General features: G+C 39.3%; 1 protein-coding gene across 1 annotated transcript in view; it reads right to left on the bottom strand.

Moving 5' to 3' along the window:
- Nucleotides 1-11234: 11234 nt before the first annotated feature.
- LOC311128743 (nck-associated protein 5-like) overlaps nucleotides 11235-22224 on the bottom strand; it is a gene marked incomplete at both ends in the record, with an annotated part of 114858 nt that continues 103868 nt past the window's right edge. Inside the window, 5 exons of the mRNA XM_084160993.1 lie at nucleotides 11235-11656; nucleotides 14783-14864; nucleotides 16416-16533; nucleotides 18626-21546; nucleotides 21711-21884. Of these exons, the coding sequence (XP_084017119.1) occupies nucleotides 11235-11656; nucleotides 14783-14864; nucleotides 16416-16533; nucleotides 18626-21546; nucleotides 21711-21884 (3717 nt within the window). The remainder of the gene's footprint in view (nucleotides 11657-14782; nucleotides 14865-16415; nucleotides 16534-18625; nucleotides 21547-21710; nucleotides 21885-22224) is intronic.

Here is a 22224-nt window from a genome sequence, read left to right as displayed (position 1 = left end):
GGTCAGCGATCAATCATTTTATGGGTGAGGGTTCACTAATTAGCGGGGGAGTGGGGACCACCCCCTCTGAGAGCTTGCACTTTTTTTTATGTTGTTTTTTCTTCAAAGTTTGTGTTTTGAGTTGATGGAAGCTGCAAAAACGATTTTAATCTATTTATAGACATTAATGAACCATCAGTACTGCATCAGTAATGTGGGAGTTGGATGTGAATGAATTTGCAAAAGCAAAAGTGAATTGACTAATCAATGATAATGATTAATCATACCTGTATAGGCTATCTGGGAATTAAACTTAAAAACATTTTTAAAAGCTTTGCTTTATTTAGGTTAATATGGAAAATATTAAAATTGTCTAATTAGTTGGAAGAACCTGAAAAGGTATGTTCGGCAATTTAACTTATTAAATTGAATGAGACAACGATATCCAATCAGTTGAGATTGGCTGGATATCATAAGTGTAACCAGTTTTTACAAATGTGATTAGACATTGGCCCTCACATTGGATTTCTTTTTCCAAAAAAAAAAACTGCCAATTCCGTTGCCAAGGATCATTGATCCCAGAAACTGAACTCAAACGGGATTCCCGCACTGCGCGGGATTTCACAAAAAAAAATGGCTGCTCTCCTATTGTTAGCTTAGCATCTAGTGCAAAGCTACCCTACTTGTACAGGGAATCTCACTTCCCAGCACAACGGTGTCCCCTTTAACTAGTGACGTCTCATGTTCACCCTTTCGCCGATTCTTTGCTAGCAATGTTTTACCGGAACACGCGGAAACATAAAGGTATTTATTTTATCTCCCTACACTACTGGAACGAAAGAGATGGAGAGATAATCATCCCGTTTCGGTCAAACAAATATATCTACTCAAATTTCGATAATTGGCGGGCCATATGTCCTCGCTCTAGAAATTAATAATGGCAGAGTCTACTTGCTCCTGAGACACGAGAGACAGAAATAGTACGTTTTTTTTTCTTCAAACGATACTATTTCTCAGAATACCTAAATCGGCCGGCCCATATGTCCTGGCTCATAGCATTCAGTAATTCACCCTACACACTGACTCTTTGTCAGACATACAAAACTGGAGGCAACCTCTAGTATTTTGTTAAAATGGAAACACACACACCTCAACAACAAATCCTGCCTACGGCTCTACTGGTGTATAACGTAACCTGGGTGTATAACGTAATGTGCTGCACAATTCATATCGACGGAATTCAACAGTAAGGGCTCATTCTGTCTTAGATTCCTCGGTCTCGCCCCCCTCCGGTCTTGGTCTTGACTCGCACTCGATATGCTCCGGTCTTGGTCTTGAATAGGTCTCGCTTTAGGTGGTCTCGAACACAACACTGACAACAGTGCACCAAATTATTTTTTAATCTTCAACATAGGAATGCTACCAAAAAGTATTTACTGAAACTGGTTACAAGTGGAAAATATAAAGATCCAGTCCATAAAAAAAATTGGAGGCCCCTTACACTTCAACGTTGTGATTCTAGCAAAATGTGTAGTGCATAGAATTAAAAAGGTATTGTCGGACATTATTCATTCTAATCAGACAGGTTTTTTACATGGAAGATACATTGGAGATAAGTACTAGAAACAATAGAACACTATGAAAAATCTGGGAAACCAGGCCTGCTATTCATAGCAGACTTCAAAAAGGCATTTGATAAAGTACGACTGGGGTTTATATATTATGGCCATCGAGATGTTAGCTATTAAAATCAGATCCGACAATAATATCAAGGGATTAGAAATCCAGGGCTTAAAAACAAAGGTGTCATTGTACGCTGATGATTCATGTTTTCTTGAATCCCTGCACAGCCTCATAGAAGATGTAGATTCATTTTCTAACCTCTCTCGATTACAACCAAATTATGATAAATGTACTATATTACGTATTGGATCATAAAAAAATTAAAATTTACATTACCATGTAGTTTACCAATAAAATGGTCTGATGGTGATGTGTATATACTCGGAATACATATCCCAGATGAAATAAATGATCTCACTACAATACATTTGAATCGAAAGTTAGCAAAAATAGATAAGATCTTGCTACCATGGAAAGGTAAATACCTGTCTATTTGTGGAAAAATAACCCTGATTAACTCTTTAGTATTATCCCAATTGACCTATTTGCTTATGGTCTTGCCTAAGCCTAGTGAAGAGTTTTTTTTTTATTATATGAGAAAAAAATATTCCAATTTATTTGGAACGGCAAGCCAGACAAAATTAAATGGGCCTATTTATATAATGAATATGAATGCGGAGGACAGAAATGATTAAATATTAAAGCATTAGACCTATCACTAAAAGCTTCAGTCATACAACAGTTATACTTAAATCCAAACTGGTTCTCTAGCAAATTAGTAAGATCGTATCACCCAATGTTCAAGAATGGCCTTTTTCCCTTTATTCAGATTACAACCACTCACTTTCAGTTATTTGAAAAGGAAATCATCTCCCAAATATCACTATTTCTAAAACAAGCCATAGAAAGTTGGTTGTAATTTCAATTTAATCCTCCAGAAATGACAGAACAAATAATGCAAAAAATATTGTGGTTAAACTCAAATACACTAATTGATAAAAAACCTTTATTTTTTGATAAAATGTTTAAAAAATGTATAATCTTCGTAAATGATCTCATCGGTAGGACTGGTGGAGTCATGTCGCACATGTAGCTAACAAAAACATATGGAAATGTCTGCTCTACTCAAAATTACAACCAAATAATTGCAGCATTACCGCAAAAATGGAAGAGGAAAGTGGAAGTGGGAAAAAGTAAGGAACTTGTATGTCGGCGTTGCATTAAAGAACATAATTGGTTAAAGAAAACTGTGATGAATAAAAATGTTATTTATATGGGGGATACAATCTTCCCAGCTCTGCAGATTTTGCTGTGAAGAGACAGAATCATTAGATCATTTGTTTTGGTACTGTCCATTTGTAGCTTGTTTTTGGACACAGGTCCAGGAATGGCTAAAGGATTGCAATATTTACCTGGAGCTAACCCTGCAGATAGCATTACTGGGTGATCTGAAAAGTCATAGTCAATCGATCAATAATATAATAACTTTTAGCAAAAATTAGTTTATTTTCAATTTACAATCTCTGTAGAAACAATGAGAATAGAAAGGTTCAGAACTTTTGTAAAACATCACAGTACAGTTGAAAAATATATGGCAAATAGAAATCCAATATGGATGGTGTTAAGAGATAGATGGGTGGTGTTGAAGGATGGGACTAACAACAACCAATAACAACAAGATAACTAATAATATGAGCATACTGTGTCCATAATAAGCATAAAAAGTATATAGGTTATAGGTTGAGAGCTTTTGTGAAAGAGCACAGTTAGAAAGATATGGTATGGCATATAGAAGCAAACCAGATGGACATCATGAAAATGATCGGAGAGACTGAGGGTAGAGGAAGTTCAGGAGTAAAAACAAACAAAATAGAATTATTGTAAAATTGACTGTGTCCATAAAATGTATATAGTATGTATAAGCTGGAAGTAGAGGCCTAAGCGTTGTTGTTTACTAGTTTACTCCAATTAGGGAAGGGGTGGTGGGGGTTGGAAGATAATAAAGGGAAATATTTTTTTTTAAAGGATGTGTGTGTATGTGTATGTATGTATGTATATATGTATGTATGTATGTATGTATTTATGTATGTATGTATGTAGCCCTCCTGTAGCTCAGTTGGTAGAGCATGGCGCTTGCAACGTCAGGGTTGTGGGTTCGATTCCCACGGGGGGCCAGTATTAAAAATGTATGCACTCACTAACTGTATGTCACTCTGGATAAGAGCGTCTGCTAAATGACTAAAATGTAAATGTATGTATATTTGCGAGGAAAAAAACTAAATGGGGGATTGGAAGTGATGCAGACAATTACATTGATGGAAGTTATAATCTATCTGCAATATATCAACTAAAAAAAATAAACTGTCAAGTCTTGACTTTGACATATTTTACGGGTTTTACTGTCAATGAGGAAATATGAATCATTATAATATCTAACACTGTTTTCCACCAGGTGCTCAAAGTGCTTTACATTTACGAAATCATTTGGATTGAAGTTCAATTAAGCATACATAAAAGTACTGGCATTTGACACTGTCAACAATCCCCTACTCATTCAAAGGTTGTCTGAAATAGGCCTCAACCAGACATCTTGCAAGTGGCTTGGGAACTACAGTGTATCTGTCACACAGGACACAATGTGTGCTTTCTGATGGTGTCAAGTCACCTCGATATTACTAAAGGTGTCCCACAGGGGTCAATTTTGGGACCTGTCCTCTTTACTATTTATATAAATAATATTGGTCTATCTGCAAAAACCTGTAACATTCATCTGTATGCAGAGGACACTGTTATGCACGCTATGTGGGAGCTGCAATCTGATTTTGTCGCTTTGCGGAAAGTCCTTGTTGATTTTAAAATTGGTAATTAATGCAGATAAAACTAAATGTATGCTGTTTTCTAATTCTCTTAGAAATATTTCAGATGGCTTACACATTTATATATTGGATGGTTCTTTCATCGAGCAGGTTCACGCCTATAAATAAATGGGCTTTTGGATTGACAATAATCTGACGTTTAAAAAAAAATATGGATGAGCTAGTTAATAAACTGAGATTGAAAGTAGGCTTCTTTTAAAGAAAAATATCATGCCTCTCCCTAAACAGCAGGAAGCAGCTTGTACAGTCAACTTTCCTGCCAGTTCTTGACTATGGTGACACCATTTATCGGAATGCAGCAGACCCTACTCTTAAACCTTTGGATGCCGTCTACCATAGCACCCTTCACTTTATCACAGGTGAAAGTTTTAATACGGATCACTGCATCCTGTATCAAAAGGTTGGCTGGTCCTCATTAAAGTCCCGTAGATCACTTCATGACTCCCTTTTTGTACTGTACCATTTTCAGACCTAACTTACTTCACTGTTAAAATAAAAAAAATATGAGACACCAAACCCGTTCACAGGTTTTACTAGTATGTACCGATCTAGGTAAATCCGCCTTCAGTTTTAGTGCCGCACATTTTTGGACTAGCCTACAAAACTCCATACATCTTGACTCTCTGGTGCCTCTAGGGCAGTTTAGGACTTTAATTTGTAGTTTATTTTATTTTTATTGATCATTTTGAATTTGTATTATTGTTGTCCTCAGGGCACCCTTGTAAATGAGACCCTAGTCTCAATGGGTTCTCCTGAATAAATAAAAGTAAAATGAAAAAAAGACTCAATTGTTGTTGATGTTCCAGTCAATACATGTGACTTTTAAAGTGACACACAGGAATACACAGAGTAGATTTATGGTAATTATGTCTGTTATCAATCCTCCAGGGGACATCCAGTGAAGTAGGACAGTTAGAGGCTTGACAAATAGCTTAGACCTGTGGGGTTGTATTGTGATGGGCTTAATCAATATTCTCATAATCCTGACAGAGACTTCAGGCTGGCCCCAGTCTATAACTATAAGTGCACAGGACACTGTTAAATGACTCACCATGCTCCAATTTGGCAAGGGAATTGAAGAGAAATAACCAAGAGTGCTTTTATGGTGGTGGTCGAGTGCAACCAGGAAACAATATAATACTTTTCGGACTAAATGAATTGATAGTGACCCCCTCGTTTGTTAAAGAGTTTGCATTCTCAAACCAAACAACCCCACCTATTTCAAAACAGATAAAACATACTCCTTGAACTTCATTGAAAAAGATAATCAATTCCATCTGTATTTGATATCCACCAAAACATAAAATTATGTACAACAAATTATCTTAGGCTTTGAAGGATTACAAAATATACCTTGGACATTTTATACAATTCACATAAATTATATGATTGATTGACATGTCAACCACTGATGTGTATCCTTTTCACAAGACAATTCTTATTAATCCCTAGATTACGAACAAACTTGGAGTGACCATCCTCACATCGGAAATCCTTAATTCCTCATACTAATGATTCATTATAGAACATGACAGGATGTGCGATTTGTGTAAAACATGAAAATAAATACTCATTTTAAGCATTGAGCAATTTTTCTTATTATGCAAAGATAGATTTCAGGGGTCTCATAAGGCCTCTTGAGCATAGTGCTTATTATTTGGAAAAAAACACCTGCTTTCATTAACGAATGTGATGTTTGCAATAGGCAGACACTTCCATTATCAACCATGACTCACGCACTTCATCAGGCCTTTTATGCATGGCTTGCTAATGGATTCGGAGCACATTATCCCACATATTTGATTATTTGCTTGTGTGTAATTTTGTATTTTAACTGGCTCCACAGAACCCAACATTTTACATATTCACTCCTGTAAATCCATGCCTATGGTTGATCAACTACAGATTATTTAAGATACTTTTATTTTATTCTGAAAATTACTTGATTGCTAAAATAAATTAATTGGATATAAAACCGGTTCTAACAGTTCTTAGACTGGAGTATCGACTGCTCTCTCTGTTGGCTCTTAGCAGGGGTTGTCTTTGATTTGAAATGGCTCAATCTTGTTGGTTACATTCCACCTACCAATAAAAGCAATAATCATTTAAAAAAACAACTCACTGCTGATGGTTTCTTAGCAGTCGTCCTTGTCATTCTTTCACGATCATGTCATTTTAACTGCTGAGAAAAGGGGAACAAGAGCAGTAGCTGAGAGAGAGCACTGTTAAATTGTATGGCCATTGAATTCTAAGACATTCCAAGTATTCTAAGACAGCATTATAACAGCAGTGTCAAGTTACCTTGCTCTTTCAACCTCAGGTTGACAGTATCTGCAATGCATACAAATCTGGTTAGTTTCTTTTTTTTTTTTACATTAGGTTACAAACATAGTTTATTACGTTTAATGAAATTACTTTTGATATACAGTACCAGTCAAACGTTTGGACACACCTGCTCATTCCAGGGTTTTTCTTAATTTTTTACTATTTTCTATATTCTAGAATAATAGTGAAGACATCAAAAACTATGAAATAACACATATGGAATCATGTAGTAACCAATAAAAGTTTTAAACAAATCCAAATATATTTTATATTTGAGATTCTTCAAAGTAGCCACCCTTTGCCTTGATGACAGCTTTGCACACTCTTGGTATTCTCTCAACCAGCTTCATGAGGTAGTCACCTGGAATGCATTTCAATTAACAGGTGTGCCTTGTTAAAAGTTAATTTGTGGAATTTCTTTCCTTCTTAATGCGTTTGAGCCAATCAGTTGTGTTGTGACAAGGTAGGGGTGGTATACAGAAGATAGCCCTATTTGGTAAAAGACCAAGTCCATATTATAGCAAGAACAAATAAGCAAATAGATCCAGAGAATTTCAAGAACTTTGAACGTTTCTTCAAGTGCAGTCGCAAAAACCATCAAGAGCTATGATGAAACTGGCTCTCATGAGGACGGCCACAGGAAAAGAAGACCCAGAGTTACCTCTGCTGCAGAATATAAATTCATTAGAGTTAACTACACCACAGAATGCAGCCGAAAGAAATGCTTCACAGAGTTCAAGTAACAGACATCTCAACATCAACTGTTCAGAGGAGACTGTGTGAATCAGGCCTTCATGGTGGAATTGCTGCAAAGAAACCACTACTAAAAGGACACCAATAATAAGAAGAGACTTGATTTGGCCAAGAAACACAAACAATGGACATTAGACCAATGAAAATCTGTCCTTTGGTATGAGTACATATTTGAGATTTTTGGTTCCAACCACCATGTCTTTGTGAGATGCAGAGAAGGTGAACGGATGATCTCTGCATGTGTGGTTCCCACCGTGAAGCATGGAGGAGGTGGTGTGATGGTGTGTTGCTGGCGACACTGTCAGTGATTTATTTAGAATTCAAGGCACACTTAACCAGCATGACTACCACAGCATTCTGTAGCGATACGCCATCCCATCTGGTTTGCGCTTAGTTGGACTATAATTAGTTTTTCAACAGGACAATGACCCAAAACACATCTCCAGGCTGTGTAAGGGCTTTTTGACCAAGGAGAGTGATGGAGTGCTGCATAAGATGACATGGCCTCCATAATCACATGACCTCAACCCAATTGAGATTGTTTGGGATGAGTTGGACCGCAGAGTGAAGGGAAAGCAGCTAACAAGTGCTCAGCATATGTGGGAACTCCTTCAAGACTGTTGGAAAAGCATTCCAGGTGACTACCACAATGCTACGAGTGTGCAAAGCTGTCATCAAGGTAAAGGGTGGCTACTTTGAAAAATCTCAAATCTCAAATATATTCTGATTTGTTTAACACTTTTTTGGTTACTACATGATTCCATATGTGTTATTTCATAGTTTTGATGTCTTCACTATTAGTCTAAATGTAGAAAATAGTAAAAATAAAGAAAAACCCTTGAATGAGTAGGTGTGTCCAAACTTTTGACTGGTGCTGTATATGGAGAGTGTCGTGCCTTACATCCATTCCCAGTAGTTAGACATTTTTTGGCAGCACCTCCTCTCTATTTGTTTGAGCACAAACCTTTATGTTTCTAACAAAATCTGACATAAAACAATCCTTTCTGTTGTAACAAATTATGTTATTGCCATGGCACTGCTGAGTGTCATTACACACAAAATTAACCTCATCCAGAAAATGTTACGGGAATATGTTCTGTTGTATTGCACACAGTAACAGGAAAGCAAGACAGTGGTAGAATAAAACATCTAGAGCACATAGCCTCTTTCACTGAATCTGGTGTTCGGTAATGAAAAAGGTTTGCTAGTGTCCCATCTTCAGGCATTAGATGGTCATCACTTAACATTGGAGATTTGCTTTGTTTTTCCAGTTGACACTACACCCCACCTCAAAATTGTGCCAACCAAAAAATACAGCTGTCTGGGCCAACTGATCACCCTCTGTGCAATGAGGTATGAATTTCAATTACCACCAATTTATTTATTTCTCTGGAAAACTCTGATAGGAAATACATCAACTCTTATGACAGGATAATTTAGTGTATATTTGGAAGTCTAAACTGGGGCTACCATTAGCATACTAATCTGGGCAAGCCTCTCTTCTCTGCTCATTTAAAAAGGTGATTGTCTGCCTTGATGCTGGCTTTAGTTGTAGTAATAACAGGGCCTGATCACTGTCGCCTCCAGGACTGTATTTACATAGAGTTATTGCATTTATAGGACCCTATTTCTATTTGACTGGCACCCTAGTGCCATAAAAGTCATAATACAGGCATGACGGGACATTGAAGTCCCCAGGCATACTTCAATAATACTTCAGTCAATATTGAGATAATGATGAACCTATTGTGATTGGCTGTAAAAGTGGCATGATATTATCCCTTGATACTGCCTTACATTGAAACAAGCAATACAACCACAATTTTAACCAGGGCCAGCTCTAGCATTTTGGGTCCCCTAAGTGAGATTTGGTTAGTCCCAAATCTATTACTCTGTTAATGCTCATGACCAGACAGACATACAGTGCCTTCAGAAATAATTCACACCCCTTGACCACATTTTGTTGTGTTACAGACATAATTAAATTGAGATTTTGTGTCACTAGCCTACACACAATACCCCATAATGTCAAAGTGGAATTGTGCTTTTCAAAAATTTTACAAATTAATAAAAAATGAAAAGATGAAATAAGTATTCAACCCCTTTGTTATGGCAAGCCTAAATAGTTCAGAAGTAAAAATGTCCGTAGCAAGTCACATAATAAGTTGCATGGACTCACGCTGTGTGCAATAATAGTGTTTAACATGATTTTTGAATGACTGCCTCATTTCTGTACCCCATGCATACAATTATCTGTAAGATCTCTCAGTCACGCAGTGAATTTCAAACACAGATACAACCACAAAGACCAGGGAGGTTTTCCAATGCCTCGCAAAGAAGTGCACTTTTGGTAGAAGGGAAAAAATGAATAAAAAAACACATTGAATATCCCTTTGAACATGGTGAAGTAATTAATTACACTTTGGATGGTGTATCAATACACCCAGTCACTACAAATATACAGTCGTCCTTCCTAACTCAGTTGCCGGAGAGGAAGGAAACTGCTCAGGGATTTCACCATGAGGCCAATCGTGACTTTAAAACAGTTACAGAGTTTAATGGCTGTGATAGGATAACATTATAGTTACTCCATAATACTAACCTCATTGACAGAGTGAAAAGAAGGAAGCTTGTACAGAATAAAGATATTCCAAAACATGCATCCTGTTTGCAACAATACACTAAAGTAATACTGCAAACAATGTGGCAAAGCAATTAACTTTTTGTCCTGAATACAAAGTGTTCTGTTTGGGGCAAATCCAATACAACATATTACTGAGTAGCACTCAAGGCCGTCATTGTAAATAAGAATTTGTTCTTAACTGACTTGCCTAGTTAAATAAAGGTTAAATAAATAAAAACCTCTCCATATGTTCAAGCGTTAAGGACTGGTGAGTTTTTTAGGATAAAAAATAAATGGAATGGAGCTAAGCACAAGCAAAACCCTAGAGCAGGGTTCTTCAATTCCGGTCCTGGAGGGCCGAAACACTTCTGTTTTTTATTTCTACCTGATAGTTAATTGCACTCACCTGGTGTCCCAGGTCTGAATTAGCCCCTGATTAGAAGGAGAGGATGAAAAACAGAGGTGTTTCGGCCCTCCAGGACCGGAATTGAAGAACCCTGCCCTAGAGGAAAACCTGGTTCAGTCTGCTTTCCACCAGACACTGGGAGATGAATTCACCTTTCAGCAGGACGATAACTTAAAACACAAGGCCAAATCTACACTGGAGTTGCTTACCAAGAAGACAGGGAATGTTCCTGAGTGGCCTAGTTACAGTTTTGACTTAAATCTGCTTGAAAATCTATGGCAAGTTCTGAAAATGGTTGTCTTGCAATGATCAACAACCAATTTGACAGAGCTTGAAGAATTTTGAAAATAATAATGGGAAAATGTTGCACAATCCAGGTGTGGAAAGCTCTTAGAGACTTACCCAGAAAGACTCAAGCTGTAATCGCTGCCAAAGGTGCTTCTACAAAGTTTTGACTCAGGGGTGTGAATACTTATGTAAATGAGATATTTCTGCATTTCATTTTCAATAAACTTGCTACAATTTCTAAAAACATGTTATAACTTTGTCATGGGGTATTGTGTTTTTATCCATTTTGAATTCAGGCTGTAACACTACAAAATGTGGAATAAGTCAAGGTGTATGAATACTTTCTGAAGGCACTGTATCTCTAGACAAGAGCTCTCTGGGCTTTACCTGAGGCTAGTCTGGGCAGCCTGCTCTGGGTATCACATACACTGGCACAGGTCACAAGGGGCTCAGACAGGGATTGGATGGGCTGAAGGAAGGCCACAGTGGGATAAGGCACTGATTGGACAAGGGTCACAGTGATGTCAGATAACGGGTAGTTGACAAGCCCTGGTTGGCTGCAGAGACGGTCCTTCGAGCCGGCAGGCACTCTCCACCTTGGTAATGGGGAGGGCGACACCTCCTCACTAGAGGAACTAGGCACACTGGGAGAGCTGAGGGAGTGAGCCCGGGCCGATGGGGACTTGGGAAGGAGGTGGAGGAAGGAGGAGAAGAAGGAGGAGGAATCGAGGAGGGTGAACGTTCCAATGCCGCTGTCCAACGTTTGCATCTTGCAGCCGGAGTCTGAGGCACAAGGAGAACACATGATGGGGCTTGGGGATGCAGGCAATGACAGGAGTTACACAAAACCAAAGGAAAGAGATAACGGAATTACACTTTTTTATATAATTGGTTGAAGAGGAATCAACAAAAGACAAGCATATGCCTACTGTAGTGCATTAAAAATAAAAATGAGATACAATAATACTGCAACAATGATTTATGCCCTATGAATAATCTAAACTACCTCATGACTAGTTTAATAATCTATGAACAAATGCGTTTATAATAACATTGGGAATATGTCTCAACAACATGAACTGCAATCTCAAAGCGCAACATTATCCACTCAATTTCATGAATTTTTTTCTCTCCAGCCTGATTTGATTGTCTGTCTCCTTGTCCCCTGTCCTACCTCACCTACATTATGTTGTGCATGAGGGAGTCTTAACCAGCTGTGACTGGCTGCTGACACCGCCTTGTGGAATTTCAGTGCATTAATGCAACAGATGGTCTAGTTATTTCATTCTACGACACTCGAAAAAGGTCCTCTCTAAGAGCCAAATTGATGGCAGTTCAGTACAATCCAATTACATGTAACTGTGTCGCTGGCTTATGATTCCTCGCTAATTAGCGCATGATGCCATTGTTGCCACCAGAGAGAATGGGCTTCACCCAATGAAGAGTCGGGTTGAATACGCTTAGGGAAAATCAGGCACTTTAACCATTGATTTAGTGGCAGTGTCAAATGAGGTGCATGTATGATATTGTACTTGTTGGTGGCAAACCTATTTCTAATGCATTACTGTTCAAGCAGTATTGAATCCGTATCTATTTCAATTGTAATACAATTAACTGTGCACATCATATAGTATGCTGGGCTACACAATATTTAAAGTACAGTAATCACAACGCTGTTATTTGTCATTCTCATACTTCTCGCTTTGATACAATGAAAAAACAACAGATTTTCAGATCTTATTTGAACTTCTTGAAAGAATTGGAAAGAAATACAAAAATTATTGTTTTATTCCTGCTGTATGAAACAGAAAACCTGATCAAGCCGCTGATGTTTTATTCTGAAAAGTTTCAACTATCCCTCCAGTGAACTAGCACAGGCAAACACAACTCAGAACAAGATATCCTGAATTCAAACCATCAAAGTCCCTGTCTCCTTGTCATGCTGACATGATTTCTGACATAATACCCAGTAGACTTCTTTATCAACGGAAAATATTGGCTCCTCTTCAGTGATCCAGAGAAAAGCTTGACTCAAAACAGTTGGGCTGTTAACTGACAACTTATTTGATAATTGGGTGTCTTTATTTAGTATGTGTTTTATTCATACATCAAGATGATTAAACTTAAACAATTCAGGTGGTCAGTTTCAAATTGTGACAAACAGCTCTAAAAAAAATGTACGACAATGATGAAAGCAGCTCTTACTTACCTGTCACACAAACAGGAGTAACTAATAAAGGTAAGAGCGCGATACAGATGGCAGACGTTATTGATTTGTGTTCTTGAAGGCGAAAATTAACAAGCACCTTTGTGCAGCATCAAAGAGGTTGACCATTGATTGCCCTCCACAAGCCCTTTGGCACTAGCTAAGGATCATGTCCTTGTTTGATCTCCTTTCAATTGGCCTGAAGTAATGAAAAGACTGAATGATGACTAACAAGCTAACACCTGAAAATTGAAACTCATAAAAGGTCAACTGTATAGTCCCCAACTGTTGTTAATATTAATGAGAAGGAACAATGTATTATACATGGCAGGATGTTTACAGTTCATCCATATTCAATCATTCAAAATAATGTTTGAAGTTCAATGCACAGCAACAGAGTTCAAACTCTTTAAATGTGTGGAAAAATTTGATCAGTGTTCTTTCCTGATAGTTGCTGGTTGAAAATACAATCTACACAGGACCTTCTAATCAGCAAGTTTGCATGGGTGGGAGTTTCGGCTTTCCAAGGTGACATCACCATGCGGTAAATTGGTTAAAAGACCAATAAGAAAGAGAGTTCCAAACCTCTCTGCCAATAACAGCTAGTTTCCAGTTTCCCCTTCCCCCCTCAGACCACTCCCAGACAGTCCAAACAAAAGTATTGCTTGAGAAATAGTTTTTTGCTTAAAAGCTTTTTCTGCCCATTTTAATGGCAGGCTAATACAGTTAGGTTTGTTACCCAGGAATTATTTGATGTTGCTTTACAAAAATGGCTCCATTTGGCCTTTAAGCACACAGTACCATATGGTTTCAAGATTTGGTATGGGTTGATAGGGGTAGGGGTTCTTAGCCTAAAAAGTTAGAAAATCACTTCAGTATAGACCAAAGATCTTTTTGAGTGTATTAATTAATTGAGGCCTAAATGCATCTGTTACATGCAGTTTACAGATGTCTTGGCAGACCTATTTAACAAGTAAATTAATTCAAAAATCCAAATATCTTAAAACACATCAGCATATTCTCCTCAAATGGTACAAATACAATTGCTAAAATATACTGAGTGACATTTAGACCTCCACTCACTCGGAGGTTACCTTTAAATTGGATACTTATATTACTTCTTAGACTTGCGCAGAGTTGAAACATTTCATTTTAGCGTGCTTTGCAGGGGCTTTGATACTATCTAAATCGTCCTTAATGAGAGAGAGAGAGAGAGAGAGAGAGAGAGAGAGAGAGAGAGAGAGAGAGAGAGAGAGAGAGAGAGAGAGAGAACTGTGCTTCAGTATTTCTCTGTGAAGTTAAATGCACAGAAGGAAAACGCTAACTCTGGGTGAGGGGGTGTCACGTACAGTCAAAACAGTGTTTGCGCAGAACCTTGCTCTTTCAACTGTGGTTCCATCTCTTTGACACTGGTTCACAGGTTAAACTAACATGAATGAAAAGAGCTAGGAAGGAAATCTGCCAGTATTAGCAATGCTTGAGTAATTTGATGGCTGAGAAACAGAGGGTAAAATAGGCCTTGACTGATGGAAAGAGTGCACTTCTGTAGATCTAATAGGATTGGATAGGTGCAAGGTAGAGCTATGACCATGAAACACCTAGCCAATTTTTACAAATTGTTCCTATGGGTAGGAGCAAGGGGTTGCTTCTCGACAGGGCCCATCTATCAAATTCAATACAAATAGTTTTCTTAAATCCCTTACCGATCACGTGTTCTTGACTGGGGCTCTTTAATGCAGCTCCATTGTCGTTATCAGTCCTGAGGTTCATCCTCTGTGTTTTTGTCTGTTTGTGGGAGCAAGAAGAGAGAATAATTATACCTGTATGGAACAGGGGACTAAATTGGGCTCTGTGAATTGTAAAGCAATAGATGAGTTGTCTATACTTGTGATTACATGTTTTATATTTAATTTGTGGTTTGCAATCTACCATCATGGTTTGAATCTATGATCATAAAGTGGTATGAATAAATTCCTTACAAACGCAGACATAGTCGCTGATTGACTGACTCAAATGTCCTCTTTCATGCAATCCTCTATGTTAAGACATGTTTTCAGTTCTTTGTAAAGCACAATCTCACAGAAGTTTGTGAACCAGCAAGACAGACATTTGGCCAGTTGACAACTTGGCATTGTTGACTTATTTTCACCCCTGGTAATCTAATCGAACAGTGGTTGTCTGACTTTTCGTTAAGTTTGGTGGGAAAAACTAATTTAATAAACTCTAATTCAATTGCCATTTTAGCTGTCTAGATTATCTGATCATCTATTTGGGCAACAGGCTAACAATATTTATCTGAATCACATCAGGACAATGATGGACTGTCATTGAAAATACTTCTAAGCAATGTTCATTCTAATGATCACTCCATTATCAAGACTGCCTGTGAATGTTTGTAGATACTATATCTAAATAGTCCATAGATTTCCTCAGTATCTCCATTAAGTATGTCCAGTATTTCGTGCATGTTTGTGTGCATGCATGTGTGAGAGCATGTTGCATGCGTGTGTGTTGGAGTGATCCACACAATCTATGAAACACATGAAAGGTTTATTCCGGTTATCTAAATTTCATTGGTGTTTCTTTGTTTATAAATCTTTGTTACAATTCTCTCTCTCTCTCCAACTCCTCTCCCGTCTCGTAGTTTTTCAATCTCTCACCCTAACTCCATATCCATCTGATCTGCCACATATCTTCCTGGGTCCTTTATATTCTTCTCATATGTTCCTTTCTTTCGGTCACCCACCCCTTTTTTCTTGAATTCATCTCACATTTCTATTTTTCCATTAGATGGGACCTTGCGAGGTCAGTTTTGATAATACAGTATTTCTTTAGCTTCACTTCCTTTCTGTACAGATTGTGGTATTATACAGAAATACTTCCTTTCAGAAATGGTGTTTTCTAGTGTTAGGGAAGAGATTGAAAGTCTTTCAGAGGATCTAGGCTATTGACAGGTTGAAATGAACTAGCACAGTTAAATGTTAATATAATTAACTTATCTGACGGTCCATGCAAAGTGGTTGGCACAAATTGTCATACACAGAAATACAGTTTTCTATAATTGGCCATGCAGAGACATTATGCATATTGTATAACTGAATCCTTAGACATGAAATTGACACGTCGTAGAGTTATGGTCATTTAATTTTCCAGTCAATTCAGGAATGTAATTGGACATAGAATTTGTATGGGAAAATGTCCATAACATTAATTGAGCAGTTCTCAATTGTAGTTCCAGTTACAATTTAATCCCTCCATTGACTAAAATCTACATGAAATTGACCCTAAACCGACAACACAGTCCTTCTCCTCATGCCGGGTAATAATTTAATGTACCTTTGTGTCCCCACAGATGTCAGTTTGTCTTTGCATGTTGCTATTAACTGGGGCTCCCTGGGAGGCCATCGAGAGGCAGAGGAGCAATGCATCTTGGGAGTCTCTTTTCCCCACCGAGCTGAAAGAAAACAGGTTTTCACTCGACCACTATAATCTACGTTTCATATTTACTCAACATGCCCAGGGTGTTACTGTGTAGCCACTGCCTACCTCTTGAATTCTCACTGTGTTCTCGCTGTGCTATGGGTCTGAAATGGTCTCAGGACTTAGAAGAGTGATAAATGTTTCTAACAGCTCTTAATAAAAAAGGCTATCTGGGGCAGTAAATCACCTCATGGAAAGATATGAAGAGATCTGTTTGATGGTTCAGTCAAGTGGTGATAGTTCAGTGTACATGAGGTATGACTCAAAATGGAGAACTCAGTTGATGACATATGGAATTGTTTTAAGATGGTCATACTATGAATCATTTAGCTATTTCATTTGACATTTTAGGACCCCTTTAGGTATAAAAAAATATATAAAACAATTATTTTGGTATTTTTATACTAAAGCCCATAGTGTACTGAATACTCAGGGAGAAAAAGGTGTAGATTCACGTGCAGAGCGCGGCAGGTGTTTATTTCGCCTTCGCAAAAGGCAGGAATCGTGGTCACAGGCAGGCAATGGTCATACACAGATAGGCAAACAGGCAGGAGAATCAAAAACTAGGACTGAAGGCTATAACTGGTTCTCACAAACGAGCTAGGAAAAGGCTTAGTAGAGTCAAAACGAACAATACCTCACAAGGCACAAACAGAATGAACTGAACTAAATAAGGAGATAATGAGACCAGGTGAGTAACAAACACAGGTGCAATCAATGAACAAAAATGAAAGACAGGGCTACGTTCAAAAACACAAGGTTTACTAAGAAAATAAATACAGAACCTTACACATAGAAACACATTCATAAATGGCTAAAAAATAAATAATATGAAATAAGTTTTGAAACAAGTGTCTGCCCTAAATCTAGGAGATATAAAAAACTCTGGAAATATAGATAGATAGATAGATAGATAGATAGATAGATAGATAGATAGATAGATAGATAGATAGATAGATAGATAGATAGATAGATAGATAGATAGATAGATAGATAGATAGATAGATAGATAGATAGATAGATAGATAGATAGATAGATAGATAGATAGATAGATAGATAGATAGATAGATAGATAGATAGATAGATAGATAGATAGATAGATAGATAGATAGATAGATAGATAGATAGATAGATAGATAGATACCAGTCAACATTTTGGACAAACCTACTCATTCAAGGGTTCTACTTTATTTTCACTGAGAGTGTGCAAAGCTGTCATCAAGGCAAAGGGTGGCTATTTGAAGAATCTCAAATATAAAGTATATAGTGATTTGATTAACACTTTTTTGGTTACTACATGATTCCATGTGTGTTCTTTCATAGTTTTGATGTCTTCACTATTATTCTACAATGTAAAAAATAGTAAAAATAAAGACAAACCCTTGAATGAGTAGGTGTGTCCAAACTTTTGACTGGTACTGTATATATATATATATATATATATATATATATATATATATATATATAAGGTGTATAAATATATATATATATATATATATATATATATTTTTTTTTTTTTTACACCTTCAGACAAGTCCCGTGACACTTGTGGGGGTCGTAGAGAAAAACAGAGAGAATGTCCCCTTTCCACAGTGGAGTCCCATTAGTTTGTAGCTCAAACGGTTCGGACGCTACCAAACAGAACTGGCACATTGACGGTACTGACTTCAAACGAGTCTCCTGACACTAGTGGGTGCCGTAGAGCAAAACGGTGGATTGAGACGCATCCAAATGCAAAAACACTGATATCTCTAATTTAAACTGACTGATTTTGATGGGGATTTTTGTTGTTGTGCAACTCTCGGGGGATTAAGCAGATATACTGATGTTGGATTTCATTGATTTTAATCATTACTTTAGCTCTGGTTACCAATATCAAAAGTGACAGTATATTTCAGCCTTTGTGGTAAATATATCCAATGCATTACAATAAAGCAAAGCATTGTTTTGTAATGAATGAGAAGTTACTTTGTCTTGATGTCTCTCATAAACATTATTTTCCCAGCAGTAAAACAAGTCAACATGACTTCTCAGCTACCCAACTTAAACAATATAAAAGCCTTACCTGTCCATTCGATGACCTTCACTTTTCCTCCTCTCCTTCTTTTTGTCAGACTTTGCCTGCTTCCCACCCAAGAGAGATCCAAGCTTTGGCTCCTTCTTCTCTTCCTTTCCCTTTGGAGTATCTCCTTTTTTGCCACTCGGAGCAGGGAGCTTGCTCTTGCGGAATCCGAACCAGTTTGCCAGGGATGAGACTGATTTCTGCTTAGTTTCAGTTGTCTTCTCCTGCTCCTGAGATTTCTGCAAATTCTCCTCGATTCCCATCATGACCTTCTCCTCGATGGTGGAATGTCTCTCTGGTTCCCCATGGATGGGTTCACAGAAGGTGCTAGAGAGCTGTTTCTCAGTCTGGAGATGTGATGTTGAGTTTAATCTCTGGTGTTTGAGACCAAATCGATCACTGGAAGCCCCCAGATGTGCAGGTAGTGGCAAGCCTTCCTCAATCATGAAATTGTTCACGTGGGATCTGTTCATGGGACAATGGTAGCTGTTGGAGCAACTCATACTACCCCGAAATACATCACCAAGAGAGTTCAAAGAGCTTCCTGATTTAGTTTTGATGTGATTACGGACTTTTTCTGACCTGCTGACATTCGGTCTGTCCATGTAACGTGCTCCGAAGCTTTGACTGCGAGCCTTTGCTCCGTTCATCCCCATAACCGGGTGAAGAGGACGCTGGGTAGAAACTGAGACTGAGCGCTTGAATAGCCAGCCCTCTTCATCAAATCCCCAGTCCAAAGTTACACCATTCTCTGCTGCTGGAGGTGGAAGTGCGGGCTCCTCTAGTGAACTACAGCGGGTCTTGAGATTTCTCCTAGCTTTGGCCTTTGCTACAGCTGCATTGACACAGTGCATCATTGGACGTGTGTAGGTGTCCTGGTTGAAGGTGTCAAAAGTCTGCACTCCCTTTGTAGCAGTGTTAACTGTGGAGTTGTTGCCCGGCTTTGGAGTTGTCTCGTAGGTTTTGGAGCCAACAAGAATGGATGACTTCTCTACCCTGGTCACAGAATCTTGAGAGTTACTAACTATGCCATGGCAGAGAAGAGATGCTGAGGCCTGAGGTAAGAGCTCTGTACTTTGTGGCTCACCATTGCCTTGCTGGGACACAGGTAAGCAGCCCTGGTTTGGCACCACAAAGGGGACACTATTTTCCTGATGGGAGGCTTGTGCCACAGTCCTGCTCATTGAGGATTGGGAAGAGGCTGTTTCCTTAGATTCTTGAATAGGGGTAGAAGTTGGTAAGGGATGGTAAACTTTGGTAGGGCCCCGTTTCGGTGACTTCTTCACCTCAGCGGCCATTTTGGGAGCCATATGACGAGTGTCTTGCATTTTGTTGGGGGCTTGAGCTTGCATTTGTAAAATAGATATATGATGACTAGACTGAGATTTGGTGCTACTAGTGGTTGCCTTCACAGTGCTAGAGGTTTGGGGCTGAACCACAGACTTATGCGCCTGAGGTAACGAGTCATAACCAGGTCGTTTCAGTAGGGAGGTGGTCCGACCTGGTGGGGGTGGAGGAGAAAGGGACCTGATATCATTGCGAGGGGGATCGGAGTGCTGGTCTTGCTGTCTCTGTTTGAGTGGCGAGCCGGCTGAATTGTTGGAGTTGGGGGCTTTGGCCCCACAGTCATTCCTTGATGGGAGTTTGGAGACTGGTTGGGATACTTTAGATGGGCTCTTGGGGTAATCTTTCAGCCCAGGTGGCTTAAATACCTTGACCAGTTTCTGAGGGGAAGAAGAGGGGGAACCCTGTACTGTACTCTCAAGGGGCCCTGAAGTTCTTGCACCAGTAGCATTCTTACCTTTCTCAGACATTTGTACTGATGCCTTTGCTGGACCAGGTGCCTTGCTGAGGTTAGTATTTGTGCCAGGGCCACTGGGCCCAGGAGTGTTTGAGTGGTTCTTTGACCTTTGATTGACCTTTATCAGCTTCAGGTGTAGAGGCTGGTGCAGCTTGGCCTTGTCTGGGCCTCCATCCGCACTCTTGCTTCGGAGGAAAAAGGCCTTCCTTGCTGAGTTGCAGGCCTTAGGCTTTGCTTTCCTCTGTCGGGACTCCAAAATGGTGTAGTCCTTGGTATCAACTTCACCCTGGCTATTCGGCTCTCTGTAATGCTTCGTATCCATGGAAGCACTGCGCTGTCTGACCTCACTAACCCAACTCAAAGCTCTGGCTGCTGCATGCTGAATGGGTAGGCTCACTTCCTTAGCCCCTGTCTCTAGTTGTTTGTCTGTAACTTTGTCTTGTGGATGTTTAACACTCTCTGGCCTCAAATTGCAACTGTCCATAACATTCCAGTTTGTAAAGGCTGACTGCTTGTCTTTTTCTATCCAGTTTGTATTCTCAAGTCCACTCACAATGGTAGGGGTCGCCGTTGGGCTAAGTCCAGGCTTCAGTGTGGGACCCTTGAGCAAGAAAACGTCTTTGATAGGTGAGAGGGAGTTGCAGGGACTCCTTACGAGTCTTACAGGCTCCTCTTGGGAGTTGTAGTCCATAAAGCTCTTTTCCCCCTGTGCCATTCCCAATTCAGACGGAGGCTGTCCTTCCAGATGGTGAGTGTCTTTGATGGGTTGGCCGCAGGACTCCCTGACTGGGGATTGAGGTGATTCATCATCTGCATCGTCCGAGTCAGAGATTAAGGTACTGACTCCTGCTCCTGGCTTGAAAGGCTTTCCCTTTGCCAATGTGGGCACTACCCCTATGGGCCCACACTTGACCCCTAGAGAGTATATGCCCTCGTTGGAGGTCATGCAGTTCTTGAAATGTGACGTGGAGGCGAGTGAAGATGGCTCCTGGGGAGCTGGGCTGCGCATTTGGAGCCTCCGCAGGCCCTTCAGAATGTGTCCCTCTTTCCAGCTTAGGTCCGGCTGCTCTGCTGAGACAGAGCAATAAGTCGCACTCATCCTCTTCTCCCGATTTATTGCAGACTGTAACAAAAGAGAAAGACAATTTAGTCGTCAACAACAAGAAAGAATGAAGACATTGGAATTTGTTGATGAATGTTGAGGATCCTTCGTGCATAGTAACCTATTACAAGTTTACTTCACTGTACGCAACAGCAATTAGTTTAAGTTCAGACTGGGTGACTCACCTGCTTGGTGGAGCCGCGTCCTTCTGCCCAAGTATGTGAGCCACTGGAGTACTCGCTACAGGCACTGGATAAGGAGACCTCACTGCCACTGCAGCTACTGCGTGGACAGGTCAGATTCAGCAGGCTGGGCCACCTCCCTGCAGGAACACCTGCCTTCCCATTCCGCTGGACCTCCTGGAAAATAAGGAGTGTGTTCAGAAATTCAATTCAATTCAAACTTTACTGCCTCTGGAGTGTAGATAGTGATCCAGGCACCTACTGCTCAGTACGATACAAATCAGCAATTAGTGTGCAGCAGAAGAGGCCATAGTACCATCTACATACCTCTATTAGCATGTTAACTGAAAGATTGCATGTTTTAGTATTAATTGCAATTGATTATTGAATGACGTTGCAATTCCGCACAGAGGGTACAATACTTATTGGTTCAATATACCCAAATATCTGTAACCAAGTATTGTTGATGATGATTCAAGTTTCGTGTGTAACCAATCTATTCTTCCACAAGTCAGTT

This window comes from Coregonus lavaretus (genome assembly GCF_964263955.1).
Source record: "Coregonus lavaretus genome assembly, chromosome: 5".
In the NCBI taxonomy this organism is placed as follows: domain Eukaryota; kingdom Metazoa; phylum Chordata; class Actinopteri; order Salmoniformes; family Salmonidae; genus Coregonus; species Coregonus lavaretus.
This window is presented reverse-complemented; position numbering and strand designations above follow the sequence as displayed.